The following is a 19,231-nucleotide window of genomic DNA, read 5'->3' as shown; positions in this document are numbered from 1 at the left end:
AACCTGTGCTCCTGATGAGAAGCATCCTACTGATCTATGCAGATCACTTCTCTTAAAACTGAGGGTAGAGAAAACGTTCCCTCAAACTGGCAAAAGAAACCCTCTCACACTTTATAAAACTAAAGCTCTAGCTTTGCTAAATAATTCCTGCTTCTTTGCCAGACATCTGTCACACATGCTGTGCCTGATGCAGGTGGCAGCTGTGCCCAGGCTCCTTATGTCTCTCTTTGACAGAGGCATTTGTGACCAGAGCAAGTCACAAGTCTGCTGAATGTACTACCATGAAACAAAGCGAGGCTGTGTACAGATGAAGTGTTATTTCTCACTTGTAAAGATAAACATCCTTTTAAAAAATAGGAAAAGTGGAATTCTCATATAATTGTGTGCCCGGATCAGAAATGCAGCCTACAGAACGAAACTCCCCGTGAAAACGCCCTGGCTGACAGCACCGGCAACCGTCACACCCCAAAGACGGGATGAAAACCTCCAGAGACAGCTACCAAGAGTTTTTGACGGGCAAAAATACACAGCGATGGCTAAAGTCGCAGCGGGTGACGACATACGTCCCTACCTTACGCTGTTTCAGTCCCACATACTCTGTTGCCAAACCTCCTTCCCACGCCTGCCGGCACGGCCCCTGCCGTACCCGCCCCGCGGGGTGCGTGAGTCAGGGGAGGCGATGGCCGCCCCCCGCCCCGGACTGAGGGGACGGCGGCGGCGGCGGCTCGGGAGCGACCGCTAACGGCCGGCGGGCCCTCAGCCGTGCGCGCGGCGGGACTACGGTTCCCGTGAGGCAGTGCGGGGGTGGGACGGAAATACGTCACTCCCTGCTGGCTGCCGGGAAGGGGCTTGTCGTCCCCTGAAGATGGCGGCGGTTTTTGCGCTGAGGCGTGTGGGCCGGCGGCTGGGCCTCGGCGCCCCGGCGCGCAGGGCGTTTTGGGGCGGCCTCAGGTAGCGGCGGGGTAAGCGGGGGGGAGCCCTCCCTGCCGGCTGTGTTTTGGGGGGTGGCTAGCGGGGGAGGGCAGGCGCTGGCGGCTTTCGACCCCTCTCCCCGCTGCCTCCCCGTGCTGGGCCTGTGACCGGGCGAGGGGTGGAGGGGCTGAGCAGGCCTGGCCCGTGTTGCAGTGGCCCCCGCTGGGGACGGTGCTGTGCCGCCGTCGGGGGACTGGCTGGTCATTCAGGCCTGCCGTCTCTAGCGCTCGGTTTTGGTGTACCAGTCGAGAGCGTGTTGGGTCGCAGGCTTCGGCGCGTGCAACGAATGCCCTCGTCGCGTCCCTGCCGAGGGTGCACTGCTAGCAGGAGGCTGTGATGGTGCGGAGTTATGTTTTTTGATGCTCTTATGTGCTTTGGTAAGGGAACTTGCTAGGTGTGGAAAAAGATGTTTCAGGGCAGTACTACAACAGGAATGAAAAATAGTTGTTTCTGTATAACTTTGTGGGTGAAGTCGTGCTTATGTGTTGACTAGACTGTGGCACATGAGCAAGTCAAATAACTTGGAGGAGACTTCAATTTTCTAGTTAAAACTAGTGATCATATTTTTTTTATCCATGGGTGCTAATTTTTTCTGTAGTAGTGGTTATCATCTTTTACTCTGTTTTTCACAGCAGATTAGAAAATGGAGCTGTAACTGGGAAAGCAAGTCATTAATCTAGTTAAAATTCTGTTTACACTCAGACCAATAAAATAAGCTAGGCACGTGATTACTATGTAGAGACAGCCTATGTGGCAAGCAGCATTTGGGGGAAAACGAAAGGTCTAGTCTATGTGCTTTTGTTCTTGCATGTATAACGAACCTGCTGTGTCTACAGGATGGGTGAACTGTCTACAGGCTAGGTTGAGTCCGATATTAAAAGCCTATGAAGAGAAATGTGCTCTGACTCAGTCTTAAGTAGCCCAGAGACTGAAAATACTTCTGTCTTGTGTCAACAGGAAGAAGGAAAAAGAAATGGAAGCAGACAAAATAATTAATCAAGAGAAAAGTGAACCCAGCTTGATCTGTCCTCCACCACGCAGCAGAAGCTATCTTCCTCCGGAGGATATACAGAGCTGCCTGGAGTCTCACATCAAGGAGATTTTTGGACCTTCACTTCCTGATAATTGGCAGCAGACACCCCTCAAAGAAAACAAGTTAAAGTATCTCCTCCTGTCTCAGCTGGCAGCAGAACTTGGTCATGCTGTCCCCAATTCACAGCTCCACCTGATGTGCAGTGCTGAGGATGTCTTGAACTTCTATAGCACTCCTGTGAAGGATGCATCGAAGTTTGATGAACTGTGCGCTGCAGAGCTACCCCCAAACCTGAAGATTACCTGGGAGCAGTGAGTCACACCATGAAACATCGCTCTGCTTTGCTTGTGTTCTTCAGGCGGGACTGCAGCGCAGAAGCAGAGCCCTTTCATTTTGGTAGCAACTGAATATATAAATGTCACTAATAAAAGTTCATTTAGTTGTCCTCAGGTTTCATTGTTTCCGTTTTATTATATACAAAAAATAGCAGAAGTTTTCCCTGTGAAACAGTGACGCAGTGTGGTCAGTAACGGTACTAATGTATGCTTTCTGTCCTTTACCGTGCTGCCCAACAGTTATGAGTCCAGTGGGGATAAACAGGGGGGACCAAATTTGGCTATGTCAGGAGCCCTGTTCACCTCGGCCACCAAGACTAGCTGAGCCAGCAAACTCTTGGGGAAGGAGCAGGGAGGTAAGCAAGCATGTTGGTTTTTTTTTTTTCCTTGAGATTGAAAAGAAGACCCTGTCAGCAATAAGGTTTTTAAAAGCCATTACAGGTACCATCTTGAAATAAAACCCCTTGTTCTACTCAAAATTGCTCCACGAACATAGTGCCACATGGAATTCTGAAATCTCTTAACTCTGTACTGGTGAACTCTCCCACAGCCCTATAAAAACAGCTGACATCAAGGCAGCTTGTAGAATTCTTCCATGCCTGTTGAAGGACCCTGTTTTTATATTTGTAAGTTCTGTTGCTCCTTCTAATAGCTATTAGTTAGTTTTTCTTATAGGTTAGCTGTATGTTAGTTTTTCTGTAGCTATGGAAACCCACGTGATAGCTATTTGTTAGTTTTTCTTCCCATATAACTGATGATGTAGGTTTGCTTTTAATCAGACGAGTTAAGCAGTGGAGTCATGAGGAGAAGAAAATAAATGCAGCAGTCTGAGAAATGCATGGTACTTTGTGAATGTTTTCTACAAAACAGGTTGTTTACAGTGAGGTGAGATTCTATGTGTGATATTTCTGGGAATGATCCAGAAACATGCTGGTTATACCACTTGCTGTCCTGAACCCTAGTTGCCCAGGTTTCTTTTAGCATGCAAATACCTGACGTGTGCTTAGGAACTGCTGCTTTTGTGTGTTACAGTGCTCAGTTTCTTTATTCAGCAAACTCCTCAAGTGCCGCTTTCTTCTCATAGCTCTGAAGAAATTCAAGAAACCTCGTTTTTTTCCTCTTTTCGAGTCCTGGGGAATTACACAATAGCATAAGTGTACTACTGCGTGTTCCATTGTGGGGTGGACGTGAGGGAACTGGGGATGTTTCACTCATCGCTGTGGAAGGCTGGCTGTTCACAAATCCCTTCCCTGTAGCCTACGGAAAAATACAGTGTCATAAATAGCTAATTCTGTGTCATATTGCCTGCTTTGGAGGCTGTTTGGGAGCAATGAATTGGAAGTATTTTTTTCATGAAATTATGTTGTCTTTTCATCAAAGGAGAGATACTTACGCCTCCTTGTTTCCTTTTAGTACTCATTATCTAAAAGAACACTTTTAGTGGTAGTTGCACTTTATCCTTGTCCCCCACCTTCTGCGTCTCTCCCAGTATGTAACTTTCATAGCTCAGGAAACATGATCAGAAGAGAGAGTGAAAAACAGAAGACTGAAAAATAGAAGCATAGGCAAGAAAGGAGCATGACAACAGCCTTGTTTCATGTTTTGCTATGTCTGAGTTGAGTCAAATTGCCATTTCCCTGTTGTCAGGTACTTCAGCCCCTCTGAGGTGCAAACTTCATGCTTCCATCAAAATACCTGTGCAAGAAGCTGCAAGGACTAACGTACAACGGAAGAAAATCGGACATGGACGTTTGAGATGCAAAACTTCTAATTGCTTGTAACAAGATGAAAAAGCTTGAGAAAGTGTGAAATGAGATCAAAGTCTTGCACAGAACACCTGTCCCATGGAAGGGCTAAGACTTCTAGGTGTTTAAACACTTTTTTTTATCCTTGGGCTTTCAAAAGCACCTAATTTCTGTTGAATTCAATTATAAAAAAAAAAAATTAAAAGCCCCGCCCATGCATTTGCAGGAGGGCTGTTCTTCATTTGGTTTAGGCAGAACCAGTAGAGGAGATCAAATGAAAGTGTAAAGAAGCCAGGTCAGGAGGGTATTTCTTACCAGAGACTGGATGCCAGGCGGGGTGGACCGGTATCTCTGCCAATGAGAAAGCTGTGGTGCGCTGCAAAGAGGCTCCTGCATGTGTACAGCCAGATGAGGGAGGCTGTCCTACACCACCATGTCTGCCAGCCTGTGGGGGCATCAGCAAAGTCTGCCCATTCAAGTTTGGGGGAGGATGAACATTTTATTTCTAATGCCGACCTCCTGTTTCGATGAGATGTGCCAATTTTCCCTCCCTACAGGTACTCGATTAAGACAGGGGCAGGTGGTTTTCCTGGTCCCACGAGTCACATTCTAGAGCCTTCGCACAGCCAAGAGGCACAAACCGCACAGCGGCAGGAGCAAGAACAACAGCTCTGCAGGGGTACCCACTTCCCTGTCAGATGGGAGTTAGCTGGGGGGCAGAGAGAGGCCACAGCCATCCAGCTCAGTGACTCCCCCCTGGGGGGTGTGTGACTGCTGCCAGTCAGACACTGCTGCCAGTCACATTACGTAGATCCGGTTCATACCTGAAGTACATGAAACTGCACACAGCCCGAAGGCCATACATCCCTCTTAGGAGATGATCCAACTGCAACATACTTATTTTACGCAGTTGGTCATAACACTGGACTGCAGAAGCCACTGTTGGCTGCCTAAGCTTGCTGTACACAGCACATAGAGAATGATGTGCCTCAGAACACGGACTAAAAAAAAAACTAAAAAAATCCAAAGAATACCTAAAGACTGATTTTTCACTGGGTCACAGATTCCAGGAGGTGGACACACATCACTCCTGAAGGGAAAGGCACCTGGGAAAAGCAAATGTGCTGTTAGGTTTCTTCCTGTGTGAAGAGTTACCTGTCAAATGGAAAAGGCTGAGGGTACTATGAATCTAAAATGGTGCAAACACATAGAGCTAGCCAAGAGGAAATGCAGCAAGTGTGTGTGATAGGTCTAGCTTCATCTAACCAGTCACCCAGAACTTAAGCACTTGCAAACAAGCATGCACACCCTTGTGGATCTGCATCTACCTGCAGACCTCTCCTGGGTGTAGGCATGCCTACATACCATGCCAGAGAAGACAGATGGGCTGATTTGCTTATTTCAAAGTGGAGAAAGGTGCCTTTCACCGTGCTCCACTATAATGGGAAGGACAAAGCAGTCCTTCAGGAAGTGGAAATTTGAGATTCAAATCCTTCAACCTGGAGGATAGGGAAGAAGCTCAAAACCATGTTTTCCACCTTCAGAAAGGCTGTCCGAACCATCATGCTAGAGGATAAGCGGAGGGGGACAACATCACTACCAATTCTGTGGAAGCTATTGACCAAGAACACAACATTCATGCTGTGGTAACAGCACGCTTGGAAGGAACACAAGCCCAGGGTCCACAGGTGCAAAAGCTAGGCTACAGAACATAAAGTTTTTATCTTAGAATTCAACCCCCTGCTAACCCTTTGCAGTATGAGTGGACTTAGGTTCGGCTGACTGGGCGTATTGAATTGAGTATTCATTGCTGATATGGTCAATTTATGTGGTCAGTTGTGCTGATGTGGTCAATTATTCATTGACCACAAGGGTCAAATTTATTCATCAGAAATTTTCCCTGTGGAATTTGGCTCAAAGTTGTAGTGAGGGACCCAGAAAACTACCGATGGTTCCTCATGGTCCCAGAAAGCCTGCGTGGCCCAAGTCTGATCTTTATATTCCTAAGACTGAAGCAGATGTCAGTAGAGTCAGAAGAAAATACCAACCTGGAAGAAACATCTCAAGACCAGATACAAACATGCAACCCAAATTTTCTTTGTGTCACGGGCAAATGAAAGAGACCAGGCTACACATTTTGGTTTTTTGATAATTTTTTTTGCATCTGTTTTGGAAAAAATATACAAAAAAAGCCAAGAAGAACCAACATGGAAATGTGAGGTAAACATTCCAGTAAAAGTACAGACAGGTCTTCAATCTTTAAAGGAGACACACAGCAGTTATCACCATGCTAGAAGAATGAGATGCAGGAAAATCCTAGAAACAGTGAAAAGTCATGTAATGAAGCCTTTTCCCCAGCTCTAGCCATTGTAAATGGGCTCTTTTCTATTCTCCCCCCGCCCCCCCCCCCCCCCCAATTGTCTTTTTATTCCTTAAACAAAGTTGTTACGTTGTAAAACAGCAGCTTTGATATAAATTCTGTATGGCAGAATTTACAAAAATGCAGACTGCTACTACAGACTGTGTCAGGTTTTTTTGTTTTTTTTGGTTTTTTTCGACTTGCCAAAGCCCCTCAGTGAAAACTACGCTGTCGGGGCAAAATTGGCTTCTTGGTTCCGCCGATCTGAATGCCAAGTAATGCCACTCCACTGGAGAAGTGGTGTCACTTTTCCTTTGCACCAGTGTTACTAGTTACCCCACAAATCTATGATGAAGTTATGAAACACTTAAAGCGCAGCCTCAGCTCCACAGTGGTGGCTGTATATCCCCATAGTCAATTCCTGAAGCCAGGTTTCACTGGGAGCTTTAGCTGGGCCTTGGGGAGGAATGGAGATCTAGGGAGATGATATAGTCAGCTCACATGCTATCAGCTACTACTATAAATTTTCATGTCCAGCCTGTCTATATTGCAGACTAAGTACATTGTTTTAGTTATTCTTCAATAACTAGCACAATCACCCACACCAGAACAATCAGGCTTTGATTCAGTAAGATGCTTAAGGATATACTTCAAGTCTGCCAAGTAGTCTGGAAACTGGATGGCTAGCTGAAGTCCATAATGCTAAGGAGTGCTTAAGTAGCTCACTGAATCAAGGATGGTTGTTTATTATTTGTTGATAGTATCATTTGGGTTAGATTCCTGATCACCTTTATTTTAATCTCAATTAAATATATGCAATTACTTCAGATCTATGCTGAGCTTACTCAGATCAGAATCTGACCCACTGGTAGAAGCACTTCTTATGGTAAGAAAAGGTAAAAGTGAATTTTTTTTTCAAGATATATAAATTCAAAAATGAAAAAAATTTGTGTACAAATATCACATAACAACATCAACAATTCCATAGATGTAGTTCCTCAGTGCACACTTTAAACAAGAGAAGTTTTTTTTGTTCTTTTTCCATTTTGCTTTTAAATTCTGGCATAATAATATTAAAGCTGACAAAAAATCAGGGCAAGCTACATCACTTCCTCATACAAAAAAAAGTACAAAACATTAGCCTCTAACTAGACATAACATAATACTGGTCATCACAGTTAGACATTCAGTAACTGTGTGTCTTGGAGTATTGTACTGGAGGGTAATAAAAAATAGCTTCTCTTGCCAATCTTCCATCTCAGGTTACTTCAGTCATAGAGGCAGAGTGATTCTGCAAAGAGGAAAAGGCAAACACATGAACATTTGTATACATTTTGGCATTTACATAGCCTAGTGTGTAAAATGAATGAGGAAAACTTTCACTAATAAAATCTGTTGCCCAACTAACATAGGACTTTGAAATGAAGAGCTCACCGCAAATGTGACTGCTGTCTGTCTTGAGCTCATGGTAGGAAACGCTGAACTCAAGCCCTGCTTCTGGGCTATGAACACTCACTAACAGGCTTGAAAAACAAGGTGCCACTTTTTCAATAGAGACTTTCAAACCGGACTGGATCCTGTCCAGAAGGACATGGCAGTACAGGCTCAAGCACTTCATACACTCACGTAACTAACACAGTGGGTCTGTCCTCAGTCATGAAGAGCCTAAAAGACCATGGTTTGGCTCCATGTGATGTGTGCCGGTTTGATACTAGGAAACATATAGAGCTTAAAACCATACAGAGGTGGGGTCGTTACGCCAAAATACATGCAGCCACAGATATATAGCAACACAGAAGTCCTCTTTAGATGGAAACAGTGTTGATTCAACCTTCTTGGAAGCCAATGTCCAGGACTTCAGTGGCAGTACTGAGTCAACCTTGGATCACGCTGCATCTGCAGGGTTTGTGTGGATGCAAGCAAAACAAGAGTGGGAATGGATGCAGAAATCTGCACAGGGAAGGACGATGCACCTCCTATATCCGAAGAAACAGTAATGAGCAGCCACTCCCAAGGACTTGTTTATAATAGCTTCAGAGTAGGATCACTTTTTTCCCAATCTACTCCTGCATGGAAGATGTATGGTCATTTAGAGACTGATACCCTGAATCAGAGAAAATCATTTTGTTGATTACTGTGGACATCAACAGTTAAGGCCTAGTCCCTACCTGCACTTCACAGTCCAGAAGCTTTAAATAGCTGACCAGACAAAATTTTTCTTATAGTCTGTGAATATTTTCACCCATTCAGCCCTTTTGTCATACACGATGCAATGTGGATGTATAAGTAGCCCCTAGTTTCTGGACTGTAAGTCCACTAAAAGAACAGTTAATGCAGACAGTTCTGCAGATTTAGTTGAAAGTCTTCCAGCAAATCTTTGCCTAATCAAAACTGATGTTTCAATTAAGCAAAATATTTCCAGGAGTTGGAAAGTGACTTTTCCATTTTTTTAATTCCTACTTTTGGTTTTTTTTGTCAAAGGATTTAATAAAAGTCACTACTGATCTTGCCACACACCACGTACACAGGAATGACAGGCCATCTAATACAGGAAGTTCAATTTAAAGAACAAATATATTACACCAGGGCATTTCAGATAACGGATAAACTACAGTTCCTCCTCATTTTCAGAAATTCCTGGCAGGTGGCATTTGCTTGTCTGTTTTGAAAGGACTAGGTATGATTCAGTTATGCCAACACAAGCCATTTATTTGAAGTAAGTAGTTTAACAAAAACACCCATCAATGATGATGCTCCCGCTAGCCTATTTTTTTTCAAACCTGAAAGAATGCTATTAACTTCTCTTCTGATGTCTTAGAGATAGAAAACAAGTGTATGATTTCTTCATGATTACTGAATAGTAATAAGGATAAAAACCTAATCTCTATAATATTTTTCTGGACAGCATAGTTTATCCTCAGGATTATGAAAGTTAGAGTAAATCCTTAAGACATCCCAAAAGGATTCCAAGTGTAATTAGACAGAATTATCTTTATTTTTCTCTCAGTTTTCTCTTCTTCTAAGCAAAATTTTGTTATCACAAACGATGCACAGAGGTACATGAAATCCTACTGCTTTAGTTTTGGATGTGCACAGGGGCAAAAGATCTACAGTATTTGGTAGTTTAATGAATAAATGCCTTAAAACAAACTCTCCCCTGATGTAAATTCACTCTGTTCAATGGGCTTAATGTTAGGAATAAAACCAGCTCCCCATGTAGTTATGTATACAACTAATTTTTACTCTGTCGTAACAAAAAATGTGCTTGGGGATGGTCTGGGCGAGAGGATTTACAGTACCTGCGCACTCAATGTCTCCAGAGGACTTTCCACTCTTGGAAAAGCCATTAGCGGCATTCCTCGTGGGTCTTCAGGCTTCGGTTTGGAAGGAGATCCATGAGTGCCTTTAAAGTTATGGACAACACATATCCCCTGTGTAGTGCAGACAAAAAAAAAGTGAGGTCAGCATGTTCTGTCCCCAGGAAAAAGTCACAGGAATTACCATCAGGGGTCTTACAACTGCCAGCTTTTGCAAAGAACTTAAGCTGGGTTTTGGTTCAAGGCATCATCTATCTTAGCCTTGGGCTACAGTGCGTTTATTGACATAGTTGGGCGTGGTGGACTACCTTGGTAAATGGGTTCATCTGGCCTCTAATGACGAACCATTCTCAGCCTTTTTATATTTTATACAGCAGAGACTCCCATGACTGCTTTATCATCACAGAACCATGGACTATCCAGACGATGCATGTTATTATTGGCCAAATATTCCTTTCAGACTCTGTCATTTCCAAACAGTGAAAACAGCTCACTGGACGGCTGAACCTACCTCACATCTGGATGACATCAAGCTCATTTAGCACCATTCCTGCATACTTCCAGCACAACTGCTGCGGTGTTTACCCTACAAACCCTCCCCTTGTGCATGACCAGACTTAATGCACCCACATGGTGATGCTAATAAGAGCAAACACACATGGCAGGTTGGGGCTTGGGAACACAGTGGAAAACAAGACATGCACGAGCCGACACATCTGCTGTCAGAGCGATTCCTGCAGCCAGCTCCTTGCTGGCTCTTCCTTTTCGCTGCTCTTTAGACCTGAGCAAGGAGCAGGCTGCAGTCTGAGTGAGTCTTGTGCCAGCAGCAGGAATCTCACAGCACCTCTCCCCTCCGAGCTCCGGGGAGACCCCTTCCACCACTCTGCAATTGAGCTTGTGACACTTGCAGGGTGGCAGAAAGTCTGCAGGGCCAAAATGTGTCTGGGAGAAGGCTGTCACTGCTAGAAACAGGTACTGGGAGCACATAGATTATCCCCACCAGATACATGGGGTGACTGCCTCTTATATTGCATGGGCTAGATATAAACGGCTTTTCCCAGTGGGAATAGGACAAACTACTTACATTAAAGCCAAGGAAATTCAGGTTAGAAGTTGCAGACATCTTTTTATTTAAAGGGAACACAGGAATAAATGATATGTGTAGGTTTGTTTGGGTTTTAAGTACAGAATAGAAAAAAAAAATCAGTGACAGGCCAATCTAGATTTAAGGGGATCTTTGAAACCTAATCCCTCCTGATTACAGGGATAAAGTGTCTGTTGCTATACAGTGGATAGTTTTGAAACATATTTTTATTAAAGGAACCAGGCACATTTCTTGGTAATAGTGGGAATAATCTTGACTGCTGTGTGGGTAAAGACTCAGCACGAGATCTCTCACCAAACAAAACACTTAAACCACACAGCCAACAGTGGAGCAAATAACATTTGAAGTCCAGACAGATGCTGTTCCTAGATTCTGTGGGAAGGCCTTTGGTATATTTTAATACATTTGGTTACCCTATGAGATGGTGAAAAATTTCAGCTCAACTCCAAATGCTGCAAAGGGAGGTAGTTTTGTCTCCCAGGGAGTTTGTCCTGATCTTCCTTTCTACTGCATTTCTTTTATGGTCTGAAAAAAAATGGGGAACCAGGACCACTGCTTAGAGCTCTAGACAACACCCAGTATCCTACTTTTTTTGCCAGATACCAAGCAGACAGTGGGGTTTTGCAACACAAGGGTGTCAGAGAGGAAGTCTCAAGCATGCCCCCCTTTTGACATCAGTTGAAATCGACACCATCTTCAAAGCATTTTCCAGGATAGGTCAAGTAAGAACATGTACAGTAATTAAAATAATCTTGAAATATATACAATGCACAAATGTCATCATATTACCCTTATTAATTACTATCAACTTGATTTCATATTAGTATTTTCTCTGATGATACCTTTAATTAGATGGGGCTAGAATTAGTTCTTAGCAACTGTATTAATCAGCTGCAATAGGCCACAGGAGAATAGTAATTTTTTTTTTTTTTTAACTGAGGTATTTTTAAAAGGAATGCAGGACTGATGGGCTTACCAGAAACAAAGCTACAGCACTCCCCAAGATGAAGCCTGCGATCACGTCCGAACAGTGGTTTCGATACTCAGAAACTCGATTTAGCCCAGTGAGGAACGCAGCACACAGGGTACCCAGACACAGGACAGGTTTGGCTAGCCTGCTACTCTTTGTTTTAATTGTGCTTGTGATGTACATCTGAAACAAAGGGCAAGCCAAGAATGAAAAGGGGCTCTGCTAGAAATGTATCTTTTTCCACCCAGACAAATCCAAAATCAGCAAGGATGTGACAAAACCCATGATTCACTAAAAAAAGCATCAGGAAATGGAGGAAGAGGTTTAAGGTAATTCAGAGAACACTTCTAAGAGAACAAAACGGATACTGTTAAATGCTGTTTCAGGATGTCAAATATTCCATCAACTGCATTTACATACTGGACTTTTTCTGAGCTGGTATGTACAGGCTCAGTTTTACTGACTTCCTAACTTGTGCAAGTACTTGATCATATGCTAGCAAACATGCACTCTGAATGCACATCACTAGGTGTTTGCAAAGGGAGTCAAGAATTTGTGTTTATACTCCTGCAGAAACTGTAATGTGCATGATGGAGCGCCTAGCATCCATAGGAACTAGTTGCTCCGGTTTCCTAAGTTAAGTTTAAGAAATAGAGAACATTAAGAGAAACCATTCCAGACATTTTCTCTGCAAGATGAAATGAAACACAGAATATGAGAGAGATTTCTTTCAAAACGAAGTTGATTCTGAAAATGTAATTCCAGAGCATGAAGTTTCACTGTGATCTGAATATTTTTTCATGAACCCCACATGTTTTTGGCAGTTTGTATTTTATTTATATGCATTTTGACAGAGAAAGTAAAACCATGTGGGTCACAATTAGCAGCCAGTCATTAATTCCAGAGCCACAAAATTACAAAGATCAAGCAACGCAAGCCTGATGGCAAAACAATTCAATAAAATTCTTTTCAGCAAGGAAGTAGGGATGCCTGCATGATTTCCAAAGCTTTGATAAGCAAAGCAAATACATCAAATAAGTTTGCCAGAAATGTCTCCAGATGACACATTGCCTCCCATACATGAAACAGAATCAGGAAGATACATTTGAAAAATTAATTTGATTCTTTTTACCAATCAGCTGGTAAATGAACCTGATTCACATAGTGTAGATCTGATCCAGTGAAAGTACAAGTACCTGTTCTCCTGGGGAATGGAAAGATTACAAACCATGGAAGTGTCTCTTCCAGTGTTTAATATCAAAAGATGCCATTGTATCTGTAAGGAAAAATGTTCTTTTTTTTGTAAGAATAAGTAAAATCACCAAAGCTGAAAATATTTCCATTCTTGATCCTTTTTCAGTTGTCAGAAATGGAAATACGGTTCTGTTAGTCTGAACAAAAGACTACAGAAGATCCTTATTGTTTTAATCACATCTGCAACAACACCGCAACTAGGATCTCTGATAGTGCTGTCTGCAGGTCACAAACCTTATCTTCCTCTGGGATGACTTCACTTCTGGGAAAGGGCACTGCTGAGCGCTTTGCTGTGGGCAGCACTGAAATCAGAGCGGGACTCTGCAGGATGGTGGAGACCCAAGAGTTGTTCTCATTTGTTGCTGCTGCAGCAGCTAAGGACACCGTGCTGGCTCATTCTGCCAGTCTCTGGCCAAGACTGCAGTGGCTTGGCTGGGGTGAACCTACCTTACGATTTCCCTGTGCCTGTGCTGAAGGAAGGAGGTTTGGCTTGGTGCTTCCAATTGCAACCACCAGCACAGCTTGCTTCGCACTTCATGATCTATGTAACACCATTTAAAGGTGAAGTCAATTTATGAACTGGAATATTACGGTGTGTAATGGCACTGGGAATGGGACTAAGCTACTCTAGAGGTTCCTGCTTGCTTTGTTTTTCCAACCCAATACCTGACGGCAGCAGACGTTGACATGACAGCTATCAACTGAGCACTAGGCGGCAATCTTGCCCCAGTTTTTGCTGGTAGGTTGAGCTGCACCTGACTATTACCAAAACTTGCATTGAAGTTCTTTGGAAACAATAGGAAAAAATATCGTGAAGTGCCACTGTGTGAATCAGTACTGTCCATCCTTTCATCCTCTGCATTTCTTTTAGCAGAAGCCAATTCAAAGGAGCAGTAGGGAGATGGAATGCTTTCCTGTTCCCCACCAAAGCACTACTGTGGTTTACAGCATCCAAAGGAAAAGCATCACCTCTTTAAAGTAAAAATGCGGTCCTGCTGCTACAGAGAACAACCCACACATGCTTGTTTTCTTACAGGTGTGAGATGAAGCTGGATCTTTGGGTTACCCACATGGGAGAATTCTCCTTTTTACAGATGGGAAGTATCTAATGTATTTGAAGTTTCACGCGTCTCAGAAGGAAAATGTAAACTTGTAGTAAAGAGAAGATTTTTAGCAATGAGGGTAATTAACTACGCGAACAGATTGTCAAAGGAAATCTGTTAAACCCTCATGAGGAGGGTTTAAAACAAGACAAACTGTTTTCCCAGAAGGTATACTCCAGTTCATCCATAAATCACACACTAAGCTCAGAAATAACCATGAGAGCTTCTCCATTCTGGTCAGACTTCCCTATCATTGGAGTTTGATCTTTATTGTCCTGGTCCCTAAAGCCAAAATATTTTTTAAGATTCTCACGACGTGTTTACCCTTTCACTTAAAGAATATTTTCAAAGCTTTGTGTAAGAGCCCAAAATCTCACTGAAAGTCACTTACATTTGATTTCCTAGACACACCAGGTGTTTCTGAAAATTTCCCACAATGCTATTTATAGGGTAAATTTATTTGCAAAACTCTAAATGTCAAAACCAGTTATTTGATGGGTGGGAGAGGGAGGAAGGAAGTGAATATAAAAAGGTGTGAAGAAAATAGAATAAATCATACTAAAAATAAACTACATATGATTGAACTATATAAATTATCTATTCAGCTTCTTTGCTGTGCTCTTATCAGTACACTCAAGCAGTGTATTTAGCAATGTGCGATGGGTGATAGTAGCATTCGTCCTGTGTGCAATTCCTCTCCCATCTTTTTCAGACAGACAAAAGCATAGACAGTCAAGGAGGCTTTTTTATTTGCAAGTTTAAAATACGCATACAGACATATTTATATTTATATATATGCAAATATATGCATATATTTAGAATTCATGTTATATCGATGATGAGAAAGGCAGAGTGGAAGAAGACTGTCTTGTCCTTTCAGCAGAAAGTGGGGAGATTTGTGATGGTTTATTTTCCTTCGAAAGTTCACAATTTCATACCAATACTGGAAAATTCTGTGTCCTACAAGGTCTACAGACAATCTTTTCCTTTACTATAGAGATTTCTACGGTAAGAGAGAAGAAGAGCCTTTGGCAATGATGTGTATTGTAGAACATGATTCAGCCTCCTGATGCTCAGTGAAGCTGCTCGAAGATCCAAGGCCTTGAATTTCATTGATTAGTCTGGTAGGTGTTAATGCAGAAAGGGAAGAAATTATTGCTAGGGTCACAGTGGCCTGGGTTGCAGATGGGATTTGCGGTAGTGCTCTCTGCTATTCAGAATTTCCCAAATGTTGAAAGTTTCATGTCCAGATATGTTGTATCACTCTAGTCAAGAAGCAACACACCCAGGTGTAAATGACAGATCCAGGTCATGATCCAGTGTGATCCAGTCTTCTAACAAGATGGAAGTGACAGAAAGCATACCCATATGCAACATATGATTTTATAATCTGTTTTTTGTTTTTTTGCCAGAAATGTTAATGAATTAAGGAGTATTTCTAGCCTACCATTTTCCCTTGGAAGCATGTGTTTCTAACTGTACAGCAGTGTGTACTATGTACAGTGACTGCCCTCTCTTCCTGCGATACTTCTGGGAGACTAATAAAACTTCATTAGATGCCATTCTAATTTTTGTGTAAGTATGAAAGCCAGGGCTGCTGGCTGTTTTCTCATTCCCCTACTTTAGGCATACAAGATTCATCTCTGCCTGCAGAGATCACAAAAGTGATGCTTTGGGTTCTCCTCAGCTTCTTTGGCAGGTGACAAGAAAAAGCCTAGCTGATTAAGTATAAAACCCAGGTTATAGGAAAAAAAAACAAAACACAAAGCCAAACTCATCACAGTGGGAGTACTGTCACTAGCAGACTAATGAACAAATCAGTACAGAGACATCTGCAGAGGATACTCGAGGTTCAGTGACGGGAGGAAACTCTCAGATCTCAACAGACATTCTCCTGCCTCCTCATGTTCAACCTGGTTTATTTTTCTTGCTCCATGGCTCAAATCTTCAGCTTTATGCAAAATACATTTATTACTAACCAAATACCCTGTGTTTTATGTTCAGCTGCCCACATTATCACACATACTAGAATTGGCAAGACACTTCACAAAAAATTGTGCAAACCACAATTACTAAGCAAAGCTAGATCTGAACACTGCATTTCTTGTGTAACGCTCATGTTATTCCCAGCTGACAGGCAGAGAAAAGACAAGGGACAACACCTTTAGTGCTAGAGGGTGTCTTCAGGCAGAGAACTGGGCTAAAATTGGCCTGTAGGCTGAAATGTCTTAAGGGCAGACTTTTATGACCTTGCGGCTCAGAAATAACTCCATGTCCTGGATCCACCTGGTATCTTCCTATCTGGGGAGAAATGCAGGCCCATCGCAGGTAGTCTTGAAAGGCTAGGGCTCAGGAACACTGACCTACTGGGGACTTAAGCTTAGGAACGAAAAGCATTATTCCCCTTCAGCTGTAGAAATCAGCCTGTTTGTAGAAGACTTGCCATCTAGGAAACAAGGGAGGATGGGCAGGGAAAGTCCATGAAAGGATGTAACTAGCTTAGGGCAGAACCAGGACCAAGCCTGATTTATCATGATGAAAACAGCTTCTACAACAATGTCGTATTTATTGGGAACTGTATTTCACACATGGTTGCTTATTGTTCAGAAGTAATGCGTGCAAAATGTTACGGGCTTTCCAAACAAATCCTGATCAAAAGAGTTACCAATTTATACCTCCATCATTACTCACACAACTTTCAGTACAAACAGATGGATATTGAAACAGCAACAGGTGGCCTCTTCATTTTATAGTAACAATGTGGTGTTTTATTCATCTGCTACCAAGATCAGGGTGAAATATTCAGTAAATACCCTGTCATTAATAAGTTTAAGGCTTTTCTCAAATGCTGATGACCTCCAGACAGACTCTGCCATTCATTTGAGTCAAGCTATGGGGGGAAAAAAGACCTAGTTAAGCCATTTTGAGGTCAGAACCAGGCAAAGTCCTTGGATCTTCATGGCAAAACCACCAAGGTTTTCTACTTTGTGAGTAAGCTTCTTGGATCAATTTTTCAAACATTACAGAAACTTTAGCCAGAGAACACAAAGGAGCAGCCGATCTGTTTCACTAGACTTTTGAAGACAGACAATTTCCTTCCCAACAGTATCGCAGTGTCACCTTGTCAAGATCTCAACTAGGGTCCATTTCTCTGTGACAACAGCAAAATTCTACCACTGACTTTTATTACAACCCTCTTTGCACAGGGAATTCAAGTCCTAAACAAGGGGATCAAAATCCAGCCTAGTTCAGGCTCCAATTGAAATGGCATAAAAGAAATAGTAGTGATCCAGGAGCTGTTTAAGCATAACTTCATTTTAATGTTCATGAGACAGGGGCAGGGAGAAGAAGAGGTTGAATGCATACTCAAAGGCCTCTGAGAAAACCAGCAGCAAAGACAAGATTAGGACCTCATGCCTCCACATCATACAGTGCCTCAAAAGCAACGAGCATTTGATTTGCTTATACTAGGATTGGTACAACAGAGAGAGAAGGGGATTTTCCCGTACAGATAAAGAAGAAAGCCCTCCCCAAAACAACTCTCTTTTTCCTCAAAAACCCATTGTAAGAAAAATGGTCCCATCTAGGTGCATATACGGAAACCCCTCACGCAAGTTAGCAATCATTACTGGCACTCACCGTGGCATATAAAGCTGAGTAGATGCTCAAAGCAGCATGTTTGGATGGAAAGGATCTCCTTGCCTTTTCAATCACCTCCACATCCCCAGTGCAGATGTTGCCGTTGTTTATGAACTGGTGGTGGGCCCGACAGTCGTTTCCAGTGTAGTTGGGTTTACATACGGTCAGGAAGTAGGGAGCCAAGTTCCCAGTCACAACCTGGCCAGCATTTACAAATATGTCAGTGGCAAAAAGTCCAAACGCAAACACTCCTGTGAGGAAAGGTTAAAAATAATGATTATTCTAACAGGTTTAAAAAAATTCTTGGTACCTGAAAGGAAGAGACATAATGAGAGGTAAGGGACCAAACCCTGCAGTCATTACCCCTGCTGACTCCAGCAGACTCCTGCATCAAAGGCACGACACAGAGGACCACATGCTTGACTCTGACATGTGCTTAACTCGGTGACTCCAGAAGGACTCAGAAACAGGCTGCAAACAATAAGCAAGTGCCTAAGTACTTTTGTTAATCAAGCTCTGAACAGAACTGTGACCTATAGATTTCACTGAAAACTCTGCACCTGTACTACGCCTGTAAAGTTTCCATTATGACAAAGGCTTCCAGCCTGCAGTCAAGTGTCATGCACGAGTTGTTAAAAACGTTTATGTATTTTTACCACATCTGGGTCAAAAATGGTAATATAACAGCTCTGAACCTGAAAGAGCAGTGTAGTGCAGAGACACAATACTGCACTTATCTTAATATAACTATCTACTGTAAAGTACCTTTTGGATTTTGACTCTTCACTGTCCTGCTGTTGAAAGATTAAGATCCTTATCTAGCAATATTTGGCAGGTCCTTTGGGAAACATCCTAATTCTTTGCTCTGGAAGACATTTCCACACAGTTGTGAAGAAGGTACCTGCAAATGCTATAGCAGGGAACATTCACTTGAGTGCAGGAACGTTTCCAGGGTTGTGGAGCAACCTTGCTCAATCCCTTGCTCAATGCTGCAGTTGTCACATCCTCCACTGACTCCCCATGAGTGTTACCAATAACTGCTACAGCTGCTATAAACATATATGAGGATCTTTCACTTGCATGTACTACCTGCATACCAAATGAACAGAACAGCAGGTTTGCAGAAATGCCAAACCCAAATGTTCCGAAGACTAAATCAGCTCCTCTTTCCCTGTTCCCATCACTAAGGTGGATTAAAGTGTCACAAAATTTTAGAACAAATAAATATTTGCTTTTTGTGTGGGGATGTTGAGGGTCATATAGTTTTGCTTTCTCTCTCCTGTAGCTCTGTAAGCAAAAGTAATTTAAATTGTAAATTAGCTGAGATTGCTCTGTATTTAAATATGGCCAAGAGCTGGAGCTCCAGGGAAAACATCTTAGGAAAGCTGTGATAAAATCT

General features: G+C 42.7%; 2 protein-coding genes across 2 annotated transcripts in view; one reads left to right on the top strand and one right to left on the bottom strand.

The window, feature by feature from the left end:
- The first annotated feature begins 865 nt into the window (after positions 1-865).
- On the top strand, positions 866-2,454 carry MRPL50 (mitochondrial ribosomal protein L50). The gene is made up of 2 exons (XM_059834218.1): positions 866-951; positions 1,930-2,454. Exons 1-2 carry the CDS (start codon positions 866-868, stop codon positions 2,318-2,320), a joined length of 477 nt encoding a protein of 158 aa, XP_059690201.1. The 3' UTR covers positions 2,321-2,454.
- A 4,886-nt stretch (positions 2,455-7,340) lies between these two features.
- PLPPR1 (phospholipid phosphatase related 1) overlaps positions 7,341-19,231 on the bottom strand; it is a 71,546-nt gene continuing 59,655 nt past the window's right edge. Inside the window, exons 4-7 of the mRNA XM_059833880.1 lie at positions 17,833-18,083; positions 11,843-12,019; positions 9,744-9,875; positions 7,341-7,735 (exon numbers count right to left, since the gene is read on the bottom strand). Of these exons, the coding sequence (XP_059689863.1) occupies positions 7,703-7,735; positions 9,744-9,875; positions 11,843-12,019; positions 17,833-18,083 (593 nt within the window). The 3' untranslated portion in view covers positions 7,341-7,702. The remainder of the gene's footprint in view (positions 7,736-9,743; positions 9,876-11,842; positions 12,020-17,832; positions 18,084-19,231) is intronic.

Source organism: Gavia stellata, chromosome Z (assembly GCF_030936135.1).
Source record: "Gavia stellata isolate bGavSte3 chromosome Z, bGavSte3.hap2, whole genome shotgun sequence".
Taxonomy (NCBI): Eukaryota; Metazoa; Chordata; class Aves; order Gaviiformes; family Gaviidae; genus Gavia; species Gavia stellata.
The sequence above is the reverse complement of the archived record's forward strand: the minus strand, read 5'-3'. Positions and strand labels throughout refer to the sequence as shown.